Source organism: Gopherus evgoodei, chromosome 5 (genome assembly GCF_007399415.2).
Source record: "Gopherus evgoodei ecotype Sinaloan lineage chromosome 5, rGopEvg1_v1.p, whole genome shotgun sequence".
Taxonomy (NCBI): Eukaryota; Metazoa; Chordata; order Testudines; family Testudinidae; genus Gopherus; species Gopherus evgoodei.
This window is the reverse complement of record NC_044326.1, coordinates 1,387,133-1,403,874: the sequence shown is the minus strand read 5'-3', so window position 1 is coordinate 1,403,874 and position 16,742 is coordinate 1,387,133. Positions and strand designations below refer to the sequence as shown.

The 16,742-nt window shown below is 52.0% G+C and overlaps 2 protein-coding genes across 3 annotated transcripts in view; one reads left to right on the top strand and one right to left on the bottom strand.

Moving 5' to 3' along the window:
- The window catches only part of LOC115652851 (C-type lectin domain family 4 member F-like), a 218,493-nt gene that overhangs the window by 32,785 nt on the left and 168,966 nt on the right, over positions 1-16,742 (bottom strand). The gene's annotated exons all lie outside the window — the stretch shown is intronic.
- The window catches only part of LOC115652852 (C-type lectin domain family 4 member F-like), a 35,616-nt gene that overhangs the window by 10,161 nt on the left and 8,713 nt on the right, over positions 1-16,742 (top strand). Inside the window, exon 2 of one of the 2 annotated variants that reach the window (XM_030565432.1) lies at positions 12,832-12,985. The exons of the other annotated variant lie outside the window; for it this stretch is intronic. Within the exon in view, the coding sequence (XP_030421292.1) occupies positions 12,925-12,985 (61 nt within the window). The 5' untranslated portion in view covers positions 12,832-12,924. The remainder of the gene's footprint in view (positions 1-12,831; positions 12,986-16,742) is intronic. 2 annotated transcript variants of the gene reach the window in all.

The window sequence follows — 16,742 nt, the reverse complement described above, 5'->3', positions numbered from 1 at the left end:
GCCCATGGGCCTCACCCGTGGGGCTGATCCCCAAGGGAGACAGGATGATCTGGTTTTGTGGGGGCTATGGGAAGCTTAAAGCCATCACAGTGTCCGATGCCGACCCCATGCCTAGGCCTGGGGAGATTCTAAACAAGCAAAGGGCGATGGAGAACTTGGCCCTGGCAGACACTGATAACATGTGCATCTTTAGCCAGACCTGCGAGGAACAAGTGTCCCAGGTGAAGAGGGGGCTGGGCTGCCTCAAGGAGGAGGGACTGACAGTAAAAGCTGGGGAGTGTAAGGTGGGGACAGCAGAGGTGTTTTATCTGGGCCACAAGGTGTGGAGCGGCGGCCCAAGCCCAAAGCTGGCCGAGGCCAAGTTGAGGGCTGTTAACCAAGGGAGCCCGAATCACAGACCATAGTGCTGGGAAAAGACCCAATCCCAGCTTGAAGCCCAGGGGTACTGGGGTGGCAAAGGGTGTGGGCTGCATAAAGCTTCCCACATGCGGCCTGCGAGTGCCATCAAGCACACCCGACCTAAGGGAGGGCATGAGACTGGACTGTCCTGGTGTAACTCACACCAAGGAATGGGAGAGATGCTGGGGCATCGATGAGAACCTTGGTGGGTTCAAACTTCCCCAGGTCACTGGCTGAAGTGACCTCGCTCAGTTCGGTCTCGAAAGGGGGAGAGATGTGACGAACTGGGAATGTTCTTGATGTTTCCTCTGAATACTGTGTTGGTGCCTCAGTGTCCCCTAGGCAGTTCTTAAGTATCTAGGTGGTGGGATAAGGGTGTGTGATTGCTGAAGAGCAAAGGAACAGTGCACCTAAATGCCTGGCACTCTGTCTCCTAGCAACTGATGGCCTGGGCCCCTTCTCTGCAAAGGTGCCAGCTGAAGGTGTTGGAGAGAAAGGGATCAGGTGACCTCCTGGCCCGGGAAAGGAGCTGAGCAGAGAGGAGGGGCTGGAGGGGGTGGTTAGTCTGGAGCTGGCTGGGGTCGAGGAGTGAAGTGCAGACGTGGGGGGTCTGGTTCACTGCCCCCCAGAATGGACCCGGCTGAGGGGTCTGGTTCGCTGTATCTACAAGCTCTCTTTTAGACCTGTTCCTGTCATCGAATAAACCTCTGTTTTACTGGCTGGCTAAGAGTCACATCTGACTGCAAAGTGGGGGTGCAGGACCCGGTGGCTTCCCCAGGACCCCACTGAGGCGGGCTTGCTGTAGGAAGCGCACGGAGGGGCAGAGGATGCTGAATGCTCCAAGGAGAGACCCAGGAGGTGAAGCCGTGTGAGCTTCTTGCCCTGAACAAGTCTGCTCCAAGGGACAGGAGGCTCCCCAAAGTCCTGACTGGCTTTGTGGGGAGCAGTTCCAGAGCATTGCCCGGTGACTCCGTGACACTTCTACAAACATTAAAATGTATTACTGGCACGAGAAACCTTAAATTACAGTGAACTTGGCACACCACTTCTGAAAGGTTGCCGACCCCTGGTATAAAGTGACCATATGTTGTACTAAGATTCTCCTGCTTTTTTTTTTTCCCTGTGAGTCAGTATAACTTTTGCCAGCCCAGAAGTTGGGCAGCCAATGTTTTACGTTTTCACAATGTTTTCTCCAACTTTCATAAAGTAAATACATAGTTAATATGAGTTTAAAAGGCCAGGGACACTTCTTTGTGAAGAATCTGTACAGCAGGTCATGCCCATAGACGATCCAGAAAAGAAATTTGAGGTTGAATTTTTTAATGTTGTGATGGATAAAGCAGTATCTGCTGTTGATGAAAGGTTTAATACCTTGCAAGTACACCATGAACAGTTTGGATTTTTGTATGACATAACTAAATTCAACGAAATAGGAAAACAAGAGCAACTAATGACAAAGTGCAAGAACCTAGAGAGCCTCCTGAAGCACGGTGATAGTTTTGATTTAAATGGACTTGAACTGTACGAAGAATTGAGTACACTGTCATCAATGTTGCCACATGCAAAATTGGTGATGGACATTGTACAGTTTATTCATACCCGCAAACTTGTTGACATATATCCCAACGTGTACATTGCCACTCGTATTCTACTGACAATTCCTGTAACAGTAGCATCAGGAGAACGGAGTTTCTCAAAACTAAAGCTCATTAAAAACTATCTCCGCTCTACCATGAGTCAGGAACACTTAACTGGTCTTGCTATTCTTGCAATCGAACAAGACACCACTTTGTCTTTGTCATATGATGACATTATTACTGATTTTGCAGCCAAAAAAGCCAGAAAGATTGCTTTTAATTAAAAACAAATCTTTGTTTCAATACCTTTTCATATAAATTTCCAATAAAATTTTGATAAATTAAAAAAAAATATTATTTGCATCATTCTGTCATATCAGAATTTTTTCTATAGTGCTGCTTCTTTAGTGCTAGTCCATCAGCATTAGAGTGTGCTTCATTAAGTTAAACTGGTTTTAATAACGTGAATGTGGCAAGTTTTCCAATACTGTAAGCTTATGTTTGTGTTGCTAAGAGCAGATCAGGCACAGGGGCACCAGTTTAATAATCTCGCCTAGGGCACCATAAATCCTAAGGCCGGCCCTGGTCCCAGGGATCTGAATTCCCCATGTCTGCACTTGCTTCTTTCCTTACTCCTGTCACTCTGCCCCTCGGGGCTCCCAGCCTGTTTTCCGATCTCGTTATCTGTTGCCTACCTGCTTGTCTGGGCCTGATCCTGCTTTCCTCGCTGAACCGCCCCTTCCCATGGGCACAGGCTTAGTCCCACTAACCACCCTCAACTAGCCCCCACCCCTCCTGGTCCGTTCCTCTCTTGCTGCTCTGGGGTGGTCATTCTGCCAGAGAGGTAGTGACCCTTTCTGACACAAGGCACAGGTATCAGAGTAGCAGCCGTGTTAGTCTGTATCCGCAAAAAGAACAGGAGTACTTGTGGTACCTTAGAGACTAACACATTTATTTCAGCATGAGCTTTCGTGAGCTACAGCTCACTTCTTCAGATGCACAGAATGGAGCACACAGACAGGAGATATTTATACATACAGAGAACATGAGGACGTGGAAGTAGCCGTACCAACTGGAAGAGTCCAATCGAGATGAGCTATCATCAGCAGGGGAAAAAAAACTTTTGAAGTGGTAATTAAGATAACCCATAAAAGGTGTGAGGAGAACTAAACGTAGGGAAATAGATTCAATTAGTGTAATGACCCAACCATTCCCAGTCTCTGTTAAGGCCTGAGTTAATTGTGTCTAATTTGCATATTAATTCGAGTTCAGCAATCTCTCTTTGGAGTCTGGTTTTGAAGTTTTCTTGTTGCAAAACTGCCACCTTCAAGTCTGTCACTGAGTGGTTAGAGAGGTTGAAGTGTTCTCCCACTGGTTTTTGAATGTTATGATTCCTGATGTCAGATTTGTGTCCATTTATTCTTTGCGAAGAGACTGTCCGGTTTGGCCAATGTACATGGCAGAGGGGCATTGCTGGCACATGCTGGCATATATCACATTGGTAGATGTGCAGATGAACGAACCCCTGATGGCGTGGCTGATGTGATTAGGTCCTATGATGGTGTCACTTGAATCGATATGTGAACAGAGCTGGCATCGGGCTTTGTTGCAAGGATAGGTTCCTGGGTTAGTGTTTAAGTTGTATGGTGTGCGGCTGCTGGTGAGTATTTGCTTCAGGTTGGGAGGCTGTCTATAAGCAAGGACTGGCCTGTCTCCTAGGATCTGTAAGAGTGAGAGATCATCATCTGTTATTTTCTTTGTTGGGCCTGTCCTATAGTAGGCGGCTTCTGGGTACTCTTCTGGCTCTGTCACATTTGGGGACAATATATACCTTCAAGTCAGTGGCACTGCCATGAATACCCGCATGGCCCAACAGTATGCCAACATCTTTATGGCTGACTTAGAACAATGCTTCCTTAGCTCTTGTTCCCTAACACCCCTACTCTACTTGTGCTACATTGATGACATCTTCATCATCTGGACTCATGGAAAAGAAGCCCTCGAGGAATTCCACCGTGATTTTAACCATTTCCATTCCACCGTCAACCTCAGCCTAGACCAATCCACACAAGCGGTCCATTTCCTAGACACTACTGTGCTAATAAGCGACGGTCACATAAACACCACCCTATGCCGGAAACCCAATGACCGCTATACTTACCTACATGCTTCCAGCTTCCATCCAGGACACACCACACAATCCATTGTCTACAGCCAAGCTCTAAGATACAACCATATTTTCTCCAATCCCTCAGACAGAGACAAACACCTACAAGATCTCTATCAAGCATTCTTCAAACTACAATACCTACCTGCTGAAGTGAAAAAACAGATTGACAGAGCCAGAAGAGTACCCAGAAGCCACCTACTACAGGACAGGCCCAACAAAGAAAATAACAGAACGCTACTAGCCATACCTACAGCCCCCAACTAAAACCTCTCCAGGCATCATCAAAGATCTACAACTTATCCTGAAAGATGATCCCTCACTCTCACAGATCTTGGGAGACAGGCCAGTCCTTGCTTATAGACAGCCTCCCAACCTGAAGCAAATACTCATCAGCAACCGCACACCATACAACTTAAACACTAACCCAGGAACCTATCCTTGCAACAAAACCCGATGCAAGTTCTGTCCACATATTGATTCAAGTGACACCATCATAGGACCTAATCACATCAGCCACACCATCAGGGGTTCATTCACCTGCACATCTACCAACGTGATATATGCCATTATGTGCCAGCAATGCCCCTCTGCCATATACATTGGCCAAACCGGACAGTCTCTTCGCAAAGAATAAATGGACACAAATCTGACATCAGGAATCATAACATTCAAAAACCAGTGGGAGAACACTTCAACCTCTCTAACCACTCAGTGACAGACTTAAAGTGGCAGTTTTGCAACAAAAAAACTTAAAAACAGACTCCAAAGAGAGACTGCTGAACTCAATTAATATGCAAATTAGACACAATTAACTCAGGCCTTAACAGAGACTGGGAATGGCTGGGTCATTACACTAATTGAATCTATTTCCCTACGTTTAGTTCTCCTGACAACTTCTATGGGTTATCTTAATTACCACTTCAAAAGTTTTTTTTCCTCCTGCTGATGATAGCTCATCTCAGTTGATTGGACTCTTCCGGTTGGTATGGCTACGTCCACCTTCTCTTGTTCTCTGTATGTATAAATATCTCCTGTCTGCGTGTTCCATTCTGTGCATCCAAAGAAGTGGGCTGTAGCCCATGAAAGCCCATGCTGAAATAAGTGTTAGTCTCTAAGGTGCCACAAGTACTCCTGTTCTTTTTAAGGCACAGGTACTTTGCTATTGTTTACCCTGTCAGGCTCTATCAGTTCAGTCCAAAAGACCTCAGGCTGCCTGCATTCTCTGCACCAAAATTCTTACCTGCACAAAATTCTCTGTTACTCACACATTCAAGGACACCCACTTTCCCCCCAGTTCCTAGGACTCCAGGGGAAAAGCCCCTAACTTTACCCCTCCATGGGCTCTGGGCAAATACCCTGTCCCTGTGCACTCAGAGCAAACACCCTTTCCTTGTGGAACTCACAAACTGCGACACAGGAACTTGTAGGGAGCAACCCCACCCTGTCGTCTTTTACCTCCTACTGCGATGGGCAAATTACAAACTGTTTGTACCATCCATCTCCTTCCTCTCTACCAATCCTCACTGGGGCCTCCAAATTCTGTTACCTGGGGTTCTTTCAACCCAAAGCTCTTGGTAATGTTTACCTAGTGTGAGGTGGTGTCAGAAATAAATCACAGGACACATGGCCGTCCAGGGCATCTGGCCCCTAGATGGCGGCACAAACAGGACAACACAAGAGTGCTTCCCTTAAAGCTAAACTTTACTTAGTCTCAAGCACTCACACACATCCACAACAGGTTAGTAAAACACCCCCACCCCTCGATAATTACTGAAGCTGAGTGTGGTTCTCAAGTGGCACAGCGGCAGCCCGTCTGCCGGTGCGGAACACAAGATGCATCCAGAGGGAGAGACCAGTCCTGAAGAGTCCCACTACCTCAAAGTTTTCCCCCTTATTTATAACAAAATGACATGTCCCTTAAAGAAAACTTGTTCAGCAAGCAATTTCAATGGCCCAGCAAGAGGCTTCCTTCTGATTATTGATTAACCAGGTGGGGGGGGTTCCCAGAGTTTGCAGCCTTGAAACCCTGTCAGACACATTCTTGAGGGCACATCTTGCTCCTCTATAATGCATGCATCAGCAACTTCAACACAATTCTTATCAGGAAGGACATGGGGTCAAGCTGCCCTTTCTGTGACACCCAAAACCCCATCCCCTCCTTTGGTCAAACTAAGCCTGCTGCATGACCACTTTACGGCGTGCTTTTAGCACTAAGCCATAGTGGTTTCAGGCACTTCCCTGGTTTGCCAAACTCTCCCCGTACACTGGGTGTAGGTATGGAGAGCATACTGATCAGGTTTGCAGATGACGCAAGGCTAGGAGGGAAGAGTTACAACACTTTGGAGGATAAAGCTAAAATTCAGAGGGATCTTGCTAAATTGGAGAACTGGGCTATAGACAACAACATGAAATTCAACAAAGACAAACATAAGGTGCTACACACAGGGAAGAACAACCAAATTCACAAATACAGAATGGGGGGAAAGTGGTTTGGCAGCAGCACTGCTGAGAAGGATCAGGGAGTTGTGGTGGATCTCAACCTAAACATGAGTCAGCAATGAGATGCTGTTGCAGAAAAAGCAAATGCAGTTTTAGGTTCAGGAACAGAGGCCTCACATGCAAGTCACAGGAGGTGACAGTACCACTGTACTCGGTGCTGGGTAGGCCTCAGCTGCAGTACTGTGTCCAGTTCTGGTCACCAATGTATAGAAAGGATGTAGAGAAACTGGAGAGTATCCAGAGGTGGACACAGATGGTCAGAGGGATGGAATGCAATGCAAGGCGTCTGAGCAAAGACTGAAGGGACTGGGTATGTTTGGTTTGGAAAAGAGGAGACTAAGGGGGGATATGACAGCAGTCTTCAAACACTTGAAAGATTGACATAAGAAAGATGGAGAAAAGTTGTTCTCTTTTGTTACAGATGGCAGAACGAGGGGCAATGGGTTCAAACTACAGCACAGCAGATGGAGATTAAATCTCAGGACAAACTTCCTCACCGTAAGAACAGTAGGACAATGGAACAGATGCCTAGGGAGGTTGTGGAAGCCCTGTCACTGGAGGGTTTCAAAGGCTCGCCGACTGTCTGGGATGGTTTAGACCCAGCAAACCCGGCGTCTTGGCAGGGGTTAGAGTAGACGACCCTTGCGGCCCCTTCTAAGGGCTTGGCTACACTCGAAACTTCAAACCGCTGCTGTGGGAGCGCTGTCGTGGCAGCGCTTTGAAGTGTGAGTGTGGTCGCGGTGCCAGCGCTGGGAGAGAGCTCTCCCGGCGCTGCACGTACTCCACCTCCCTATGGGGATTAGCTTGCAGTGCTGGGAGCCGCGCTCCCAGCGCTGGGGCACTGTTTACACTGGCGCTTTACAGCGCTGTATCTTGCAGTGCTCGGGGTGTGTTTTTTTCACCCCCCTGAGCGAGAAAGTTGCAGCGCTGTAAAGCGCCAGTGTAGCCAAGGCCTAACTCGATGGTTCTATGATTCTCTGAGTTAACATCCCTCTTCTGCAGTGACGACCAGGCCTGAAGGGTTGGCTCCTGGCCTCACTCAGGTAGTTCCTGCCAGGCCTTTCCCTCTGGCTGGTATGGGGGAAGGTGCTCCCAGGATCCCTTCTGGATCCTCCACAGGTCTCTTTCTGCCCTTTACCCATCTATCAGGGCACCAGGCACCAGCTCTCCCCGAGCGAGGGAGCTCTACCAGCCCCTTGCAAGACTCTGGGCCTCTCCCACCAGCCCCCTATGTCTTTCTGAGCCTCTTGTCTCCCCTCTGTGAGACAGCAGGCTCCATTTTACAAGCAGCCCTGCCCCTACCCCAGGTTACCATCACGTGATGTCTGATCCAGCCAGTGTCCCAAACCATCACCTGAGGTGGGGGCTAACTGCACACTAATGGGGCTGAGCCCAAATCCCCGAAAAGGGCCAGCCTGCCCCAACAGCACCCACCTGGCAGGTGAAGGGGAAGCCGCTGCCAGGAGTCAGGCTGTGCTGGACCAGTAGCGATGGCTGGAGCAGGGCACAGAGATGCAATGGGCTGGGGGAGGCGGAGGCAGAATTATGTGTAACTGTGACACCCCCCATCCCTGCCCCTCAGCGCAACTCCCTGCTCAAGCACAGGCCTGAGCTCTGTCTTTTCAGGACTTCAGAAAAGAAAAGTTTTGCACAGAATTGAAGCTCAGAGCTACGGTACCAGTCCTGCCTGTAGGGGTTAACGACAGCTGCCAGTCAGCTCAGAGAGTCCCAGACAATTTCTTAGTGAGCGAACGTTTAACACACACACGGCCCCTCGCAGACAGTTTGTGGGACACTTTTCAGTCCCTTCAGCAGCGCGGTTCAGCAGTAAATCTGTGGGGCTCCTTACAGAGACTCCCGGTGCTGTTGCTGTTACATGTATTTCAGTGCAAGGTAACAACACAACACTCCCTTGTGGTGTTTGGGCCACACCTTCCCAGCATTTCCCTCTGACCTCACACTGATCATTTCCCAGTCTCTCTGGGGGGGCTCCAAATGTATGTGTCCCCCCCTCTGGACTCTCTGGGGCCTGAGGAGAATGGCGGCCTCTCCGTCCCCGCCCAGCACCTCAGAATCTCCTCAGCAAACACCAGTCCAAAGCTCCATCCGGCCAGCAGCAATTCCCATGTAGCACCCCCGCTCCACTCGCTTACCTTCTTTAATGCCAGTTGGCTTACAGGTGTTGATGGACAGGTCTGGGTTCTTCTGGATCCCACCACCCATTCAGCTGGGTGAATCTTCTTTATTTTCCCCTAGGAATTTATTTTGTGGTGCCTCAGCCCCCCTCGCTCCTTCCTGGCAGGGTCACCAGGGCAGCTTGGGCGGAAAATTCTTACCACAGGGGAACTCCCACTTACTTGCCAGATCATTGGAGACTCCCAAGAAATAACACAAACACATACAATGTATTCAACACTGTCATAACTGTCCTACTCAGATCTGAACCTTAGAGTTCAGAACATGAGAAGCTAGTATGAAACCTCCAAACTTAATTACCAGCTTGGATCTGATATCGCTGCCACCAGCCAGAAGATTCCAGTGTCTGGCTTACTCTGGTCTCCCCAAAACCTTCCCTGGGGGACCCCAAGACTCAGATTCCTTGAGTCTCACAACAAAGGGGAATAGACCATTTCCCTTCCCCCTCCTCCCCTCCAGGTGTTCCCTCCCTGGGTTCCTGGGGAGATATAAAGATTCAAGCTCCGTGAATCTAAACAAAGGGATTCCACCCTCTTTACCTCCTCCCAGATTTCCCCGCCCTGGGTACTCTAGGAGATTCCCTGCTTCAAGTCCTTGAAACACAAGTACCGAGAGATCAAATCTCTCTCTCCCCTCACCCAGAGGGTATGCAAATCAAGCTTAGTAAATCTAACACAAAGAGATTTTCCCCCTCCCTTCGTTTCTTAGCCTTAACCAGTGAAAAACACTTAAACAGGTCTTAAAAAGAAAGCTTTATATAAAAAGAAAGAAAAAGACCTAAAATGGTCTCTGTATCAAGGTGACAATATACAGGGTCAATTGCTTAAAAGAAAAAATGAATGAACAGCCTTATCCAAAAAGAATACAATTTAACACCTTCCAGCAACTACATACATGTAAATACAAAAAAAACCCAATATAAAGCTATTGTCTTACTAGCCTTGTACTTACAACTTGGAAACAGAAGATTAGAAAGCCTGGAGATAGAAAGATTACTCTCAGAGCCGAGAGGGTCACCGAACCAAGACAAAGAACAAAGAACTCACACCCAAAACTTCCCTCCACCCAGATTTGAAAAAGTCTTGTTTCCTCATTGGTCCTCTGGTCAGGTGTTTGGTTCCCTTTGTTAACCCTTCACAGGTAAAAAAACATTAACCCTTAGCTATCTGTTTATGACAAACACAGTAATTATATTAGACAGGAGACAAACATACCATAACAGAGTAAAACACTGCTAACACCCGTGGCTTTCCCCAGTCACGGGACCTGATGTAGCCAATATAAGATCAGTGTCCCATTGGTACGCGTACTTTGTTGGGGCCCTTGATGACCTATGACCACGAGATCTTCTCCACAGTGGTTTAACCGCGTGGCTGACTGGGTTCAGTACAGCCCAGAGGACTCCCAAGTGGGAGGAGGTGGTAAGTCCCTCCACAGGTTTAATAAGCAGCAGGTTATAAAATCCCCAAACCCTCACTCCCTGGCTTGAGGACACAGTTCAGAGAGTAGGGGATCCCCAAAACAAGTTCCCCAACTGACTAACTAAAAGGTGGTGTCCTCTCAAACTCCATGAATGATCCTCAGGTTCAGAGCTGACTCTGGACCCCTCGGTCACTGCAGAGGGGCTGGTCTCTGCTGGCCGGGATCCTCCTCAGGCAGGAGTCAGGCTGCGCTGGTCCTGGGATTTCCCATCCCCACCAAAGGGTGCAGAGCTCAAGGTGCAGGTTACACAACTGTACTGAACTCCAGACTGTCGTCTCATAGCCCAGCACCAGACACACCCCCAGCAGGCAGCAGCCCTGGACTAGCAGTCAGAGCAGAGCTGAGCATGTGGGGACTGGTCCAGTGATGAGCTGCCAAAATATTAACAACAGGTTCCCTCCTCCTCACCCCACGAGGGGGTCGTGGCCGCCTCCCCCGCTGGGACTCCTGCCCCATCCAACCCCCTACATTCCTTGATGCCCCCCCGGGACCCCTGCCCCATCCACCCCCCTTCCCTGTCCCCTGCTGTCCCATCCAACCCGTCCTCTCGTTCTTGATTGTCCCCCGGGACCCCTGCTGCATCCAGCCACCCCTTCTCCCTGTCCCCTGACCACTCCTGGAATCCCTGCCCCTAACTGCCCCCCATCACCCCATCCAACCCCCCCTCCTTCCTGACTGCCCCCGCAGTCCCCTTGCCCCCATTCAATCCCCCGTTCCCTACCCTCTGACCCCCACCCCATCCACCCTCCCATAATCCCCCCAAACTCCCCTGCCCTCTTCCAATGCCCCCTCCCTGTTCCCTGCCCCTTTACCGCTCTGCCTGGAGCCGCTCGGCAGGGACCAGCGGCAGCACCGGCGCCTGTGGGGCTGGAGCCGTGGGGCCCGGTCCAGCATCGGTGCCATGGGGCCTCGCTAGGTTGGAGCCGCAGGGCCCAGGCCAGAGCTGCGGGGCCAAAGCTGGGGGCACTCGGCTGGGGCTGGGACAGGACGGGGCTAGGGGCGCTCGGCCGGACTGGGCTGGGGCTCCTTGGCAGGGACCAGGAGCCGGGCCAGAGGGAGCCACGGGGCCGGAGCCAGGGGCACTTGGCTGGGGCCGGGGGTGCTCGACCGGGGTGCCAAGCTGGAGGGAGCCGCTGAGCCGGCCACACCTTCCCTTCCTCCGCACCCCAGCTTACCTGCTGCTTGTTTCAGGCTTCCCGCAAACATCTGATTTGCGGGAAACAGGGGAGGGGGAGGAGAAGGGGGCAGAGCATTCAGGAGAGGAGGGAGAAATGAGCTGGGGCCGGGGCGGAGTGCCAGAGCCTTTGTTAAAGCCCTTATGGAACCGCTTGTCCTGGAACAACCGGTTCTAAAAGGCCTTCTAAATTTAACAACCGGTTCCTGCGAAGCGGCTCCAGCTCACCACTGGACTGGTCTCCCCTAGGGAGCTGGAGGGCGAACTCAGCCTGGCTGGGGAAGTTTCCCAGCAAAGCTCGACAAACTCAGTCACCAGTGGAGAGGAAAAAGCCAGCCAGGCTGCTTGTCCTTCCTGGAAACGTCCTGTACAGCCCCAGAGATGGTGACTGAGGCCGTGTCTACGCTACAAAGTGATGTCGGCGTTCAGCCACCAACGTTTGTGTATCGCCGGGCATGTGCCCGCTTGGCTGCTTGTAGCAGTGCTGCTCGTACTCACCAGGAGTGCTTGTGTAACACGCTAACCTTTGATTCCACACGTGCCCCCTCTCATCCCATGTTACCGCCGGAGCAGTGAGCAGGGTCTGTCTCTTTGGACAGCAGAACTCCCACCCGTGGATGGTCACACACAGGAAAAAGATGCAGATTTGGACAGTCGTGGATGCCCCAGGATAGGGCCGGCCTTCGGGGTGGGTGATGTGTGTGACAGCCCAGGCCGCCACGGTCGGGGGGCAGGGGACGTAGTCCGGAGGCAAGGAGCAGGACACAGGCCTGGCCCTACACTACCCCAGCCTGCCCCACACTGTACTTCAGCGGGATGACGCTGGAGGCCCCACAACACAAGTGGACCCAGGACATAGAGCAGGACTGCCATGGCTGGGGCGGAGCTGGGGGTATCCCAAGGAGGGGAGAGGGCCCAGGCTTCCCCAGGCCCAGCCCCTCCGCTGTATGACCTCCAACAGCCAACCGCACGTGCCGTGCACGGGGGTGATGCCTTTACGCTCTCACCAGAGCCCCACCCGCAAGAGGGGGCCATAAAAGGCTGGGCCCAGAGGCTGGAACAATGTGAATAGTGGGGTGCTGAAAGCCACTGAACTGACCTGTAACCCCTGCATGTGATGGAAACCACCTCTAGTGGCAGCCCCCCTAGATCCAGCACCTATAGTCAGGCACTGCCGACAGATTGCTGTCTACCTCTTCCCTCTCCCCTACTACCTCCATCCGCCCAACTCTCCCCTCCATGCCCTTCCCCTCCTTCCCCCATTCAACTTTCTCTCCATCTCCTTCCCTCATCCAACCACCAGGCATCACTTCCCATTTCTATTTCTGGGCCAGGGCTGCTGTCAGAGGGAGGCTCTAACCCACCAGGCTGCAGAAAGGACCCACAGGCCAGTGATCAGGGGCTCAGCTCACCACGAAGGCAGGACAATGGCGAGGGACAATATCTACGAGAACATGCCGATGACGGAAGCTGCTCCCCGGCCCAAAGGTAAACACAAGAGTCTGCACCGGACCCTGGACACCCGCTGGCCTCTCCTTGGCTTTGCAGTCTCTGCATGAGCGTCCTGGGCAGGGATCCCTTGCTCCACTGATCACGTCCCCAGAGCTCAGCCTTGTGCTGGCCAGACAGCACCACGGGCAGTGGGCGAGGATGCTCGGTCAGTGCTTCCCAGTGCATTCTCTCCCCTGCCAGTCCCCAACGGGAGAAGGGCACAGGGGGGAGAGATGGGAGTCCCTGCGCAGCATCCCAGCCTCCTGCTGGGCAGAGCAGTGCCATGGGCTGGCCATAAAAGCCATCCCGGCTCCCCCTCCCCAGCTCACTGCCACCATCAGCCTCTCCCAGGAGGAGATCACCAGGATCGAATCCTCACAGCCCCAGCTCTGGGGACCAGCTCCCTCTATTCCCCCCATTTCACAGGGACACCTCCTTTCCTTACCCTCTGCCCCTTCCCTGCCCGAGCACATGCGTCTAACCGTGAGCAGGGGTAGGGAGATGTAGCTGTGTTAGCAGAGAAGGGTTTTCCCCAGGGCTCGGGGATGGGAGAAAGGGAGCCTGTTCCTCCAAGGACAAGGAGGAAATGGAGCCAGAAGTGCTGACATAAGGACCAGGCTGTTTTCCTAAAGCTCCCAGCACAAGGGGCCCCTCTCAGGGCTTTGGCTGGGTGACTGGGCAATAAAATGGCAAATGAAATTCAATGTTGATTAATGCAAAGTAACGCACATTGGAAAACATAATCCCAACTATACCTATAACACGATGGGGTCTGAATTAGCTGTTTTCACTCAAGAGAGGGATCTTGGAGTCACTGTGGGTAGTTCTCTGAAAACATCCACTCAATGTGCAGAGGCTTCAAAAAAGGGAACAGAATGTTTGGAATCGTTAAGAAAGGGACAGAAAATATCCTATTGCCTCTATATAAATCCATGGTACACCCACATCTTGAATACTGCGTGCAGATGTGGTTGCCCCATCTCAAAATGGATATATTGGAATTGGAAAAGGTTCAGAAAAGGGATTAGGGGTCTGGAATGGCTGCCATGTGAGCAGAGATTAATAAGACTGGGACTTTTCAGCTTGGAAAAGAGACGACTAAGGGGGAATATGACTGAGATCTATAAAATCGTGACTGGTGTGGAGAAAGTAAATAAGGAGGTGTTGTTTACTCCTCAGAACACAAGAACTAGGGGTCACCAAGTGAAATAAATAGGGACCAGGTTTAAAACAAACAAGAGGAAGTATTTCTTCACATAACACACAGTCAACCTGTGGAACTCCTTGTCAGAGGATATTGTGAAGGCCAAGCCCATAACAGAGTTCAGAATAGAACTAGATAAGTTCATGGAGGACAGGTCCATCAATGGCTATTAGCCAGGACGGGAAGGGATGGTGTTCCCTAGCCTCTTTGCCAGAAGCTGGGAATGGGCAACTGGGGATGTATCATGCGAGTGAGAATGTGAGGTTCAGTAGGGAGCTGCAGCTAAGCACCGAGCTCAGCTAGGCTCTCTGCAGCGACAAAGGAAAAGCTGGATAGGAGTCAGCAGTGGGCACTTGTTTCCAAGAAGGCTAACAGCATTTGGGGCTGTATAAGTAGGGGCATTGCCAGCAGATCGAGGGATGTGATCATTCCCCTCTATTCGACATTGGTGAGGCCTCATCTGGAGTATTGTGTCCAGTTTTGGGCCCCACAACACAAGAAGGACGTGGAAAAATTGGAAAGAGTCCAGCAGAGGGCAACAAAAATGATCAGGGGGCTGGAGCACAGGACTTAGGAGGAGAGGCTGAGGGAACTGGGATTGTTTAGTCTGCAGAAGAGAAGAGTGAGGGGGGATTTGATAGCTGCTTTCAACTACCTGAAGGGGGTTCCAAAGACATGGTGTTATGGAGTCCCTGGGCGATGCTCTGGAACTGTTCCCCACAAAGCCAGTCAGGACTTTGGGGAGCCTCCTCTCCCATGGAGCAGACTGTCTTCAGGGCAAGAAGCTCACACGGCTTCACCTCCTGGGTCTCTTCTGGGAGCATTTAGCATATGCCCCTTTGTGCGCTTCCCACAGCGAGTCTGCCCAGGGAGGTGAGACAAAATGGGAATGTTCTTGCCGTGTTCTGTGAATGCTGAGTGAGGAGTATTGACCTGGGAAGGTTGCAGGGGAGTTATGCTGGGACGGCTGCCTTGGGGAAGGGAGGATACCTGAGCATGTAACCTGAGACCCCAGGAGGGGGGTTGAAGACCAAGTGACACCTCTGCCCGGGACACTGGACAAAGGACACAAAGGCTGGGGGAGGAGCTGGGGGGAGGCGGAATGAGAGGCTGGGGGGAGTTTCAGGCCATGTCTACATCTAAAATTTTGCAGCGCTGGTTGTTACAGCTGTATTAGTACAGCTGTATAGGGCCAGCGCTGCAGAGTGGCCACACTTACAGCAACCAGCGCTGCAAGTGGTGTTAGATGTGGCCACACTGCAGCGCTGTTGGGCGGCTTCAAGGGGGTTCCGGGACGAGAGAGCAAACCGGGAAAGGAAACCAGCTTCGCCGCGGTTTGCTCTCTCGGTCCCGGAGCCAGCCAGCAAACCGCAGGGAAGGAGACCTGCTTGCTCGGGGTTCCGGGACCGAGAGAGCAAACCGGGAACGCCGCGGTTTGCTCTCTCGGTCCCGGAGCCAGCCAGCAAACCGCAGGGAAGGAGACCTGCTTGCTCGGGGTTCCGGGACCGAGAGAGCAAACCGGGAACGCCGCGGTTTGCTCTCTCGGTCCCGGAGCCAGCCAGCAAACCGCAGGGAAGGAGACCTGCTTGCTCGGGGTTCCGGGACCGAGAGAGCAAACCGGGAACGCCGCGGTTTGCTCTCTCGGTCCCGGAGCCAGCCAGCAAACCGCAGGGAAGGAGACCTGCTTGCTCGGGGTTCCGGGACCGAGAGAGCAAACCGGGAACGCCGCGGTTTGCTCTCTCGGTCCCGGAGCCACCCAGCAAACCGCAGGGAAGGAGACCTGCTTGCTCGGGGTTCCGGGACCGAGAGAGCAAACCACGGCGAAGCTGGTTTCCTTTCCCGGTTTGCTCTCTCGGTCCCGGAACCCCGAGCAAGCAGGTCTCCTTCCCTGCGGTTGCTGGGTGGCTCCGGGACCGAGAGAGCAAACCGGGAAAGGAAACCAGCTTGATTACCAGAGGCTTCCTCCTTCCACGGAGGTCAAGAAAAGCGCTGGTAACTGTCTACATTGGATTACCAGCGCTGGATCACCAGCGCTGGATCCTCTACACCCGAGACAAAACGGGAGTACGGCCAGCGCTGCAAACAGGGAGTTGCAGCGCTGGTGATGCCCTGCAGATGTGTACACCTTCAAAGTTGCAGCGCTGTAACTCCCTCACCAGCGCTGCAACTTTCTGATGTAGACAAGCCCTCAGTTTGGGAGCTGGCTGGGAAATGGAGAGGGGCCCCGACGGGCTTCGGGTTCCCAACAGGGCTGTGGCCTCCCTGGGGGCCCCAGATGGACCTAACTAATGGGGGTCCTGTTGTCTGTACTGGCAAGACTTGTCTTGGACTGTGCTCCTGTCGTCTAAATAAACCTTCTGTGTTACTGGCTGGCTGACAGTCACGGTGAATTGCAGGAAGCCAGGGGTGCTGGGCCCTGACTCCCCTACTCTCCGTGACAACAGGGTTCTGGGGAAGCCAGAGGGTCCTGCACACCCCCCCACTTTTCAGTTAGACGTGACTCTTAGCCAGCTAGTAGTAGGTTTAGTTGCTAGGCGACAGAGTGTCCAG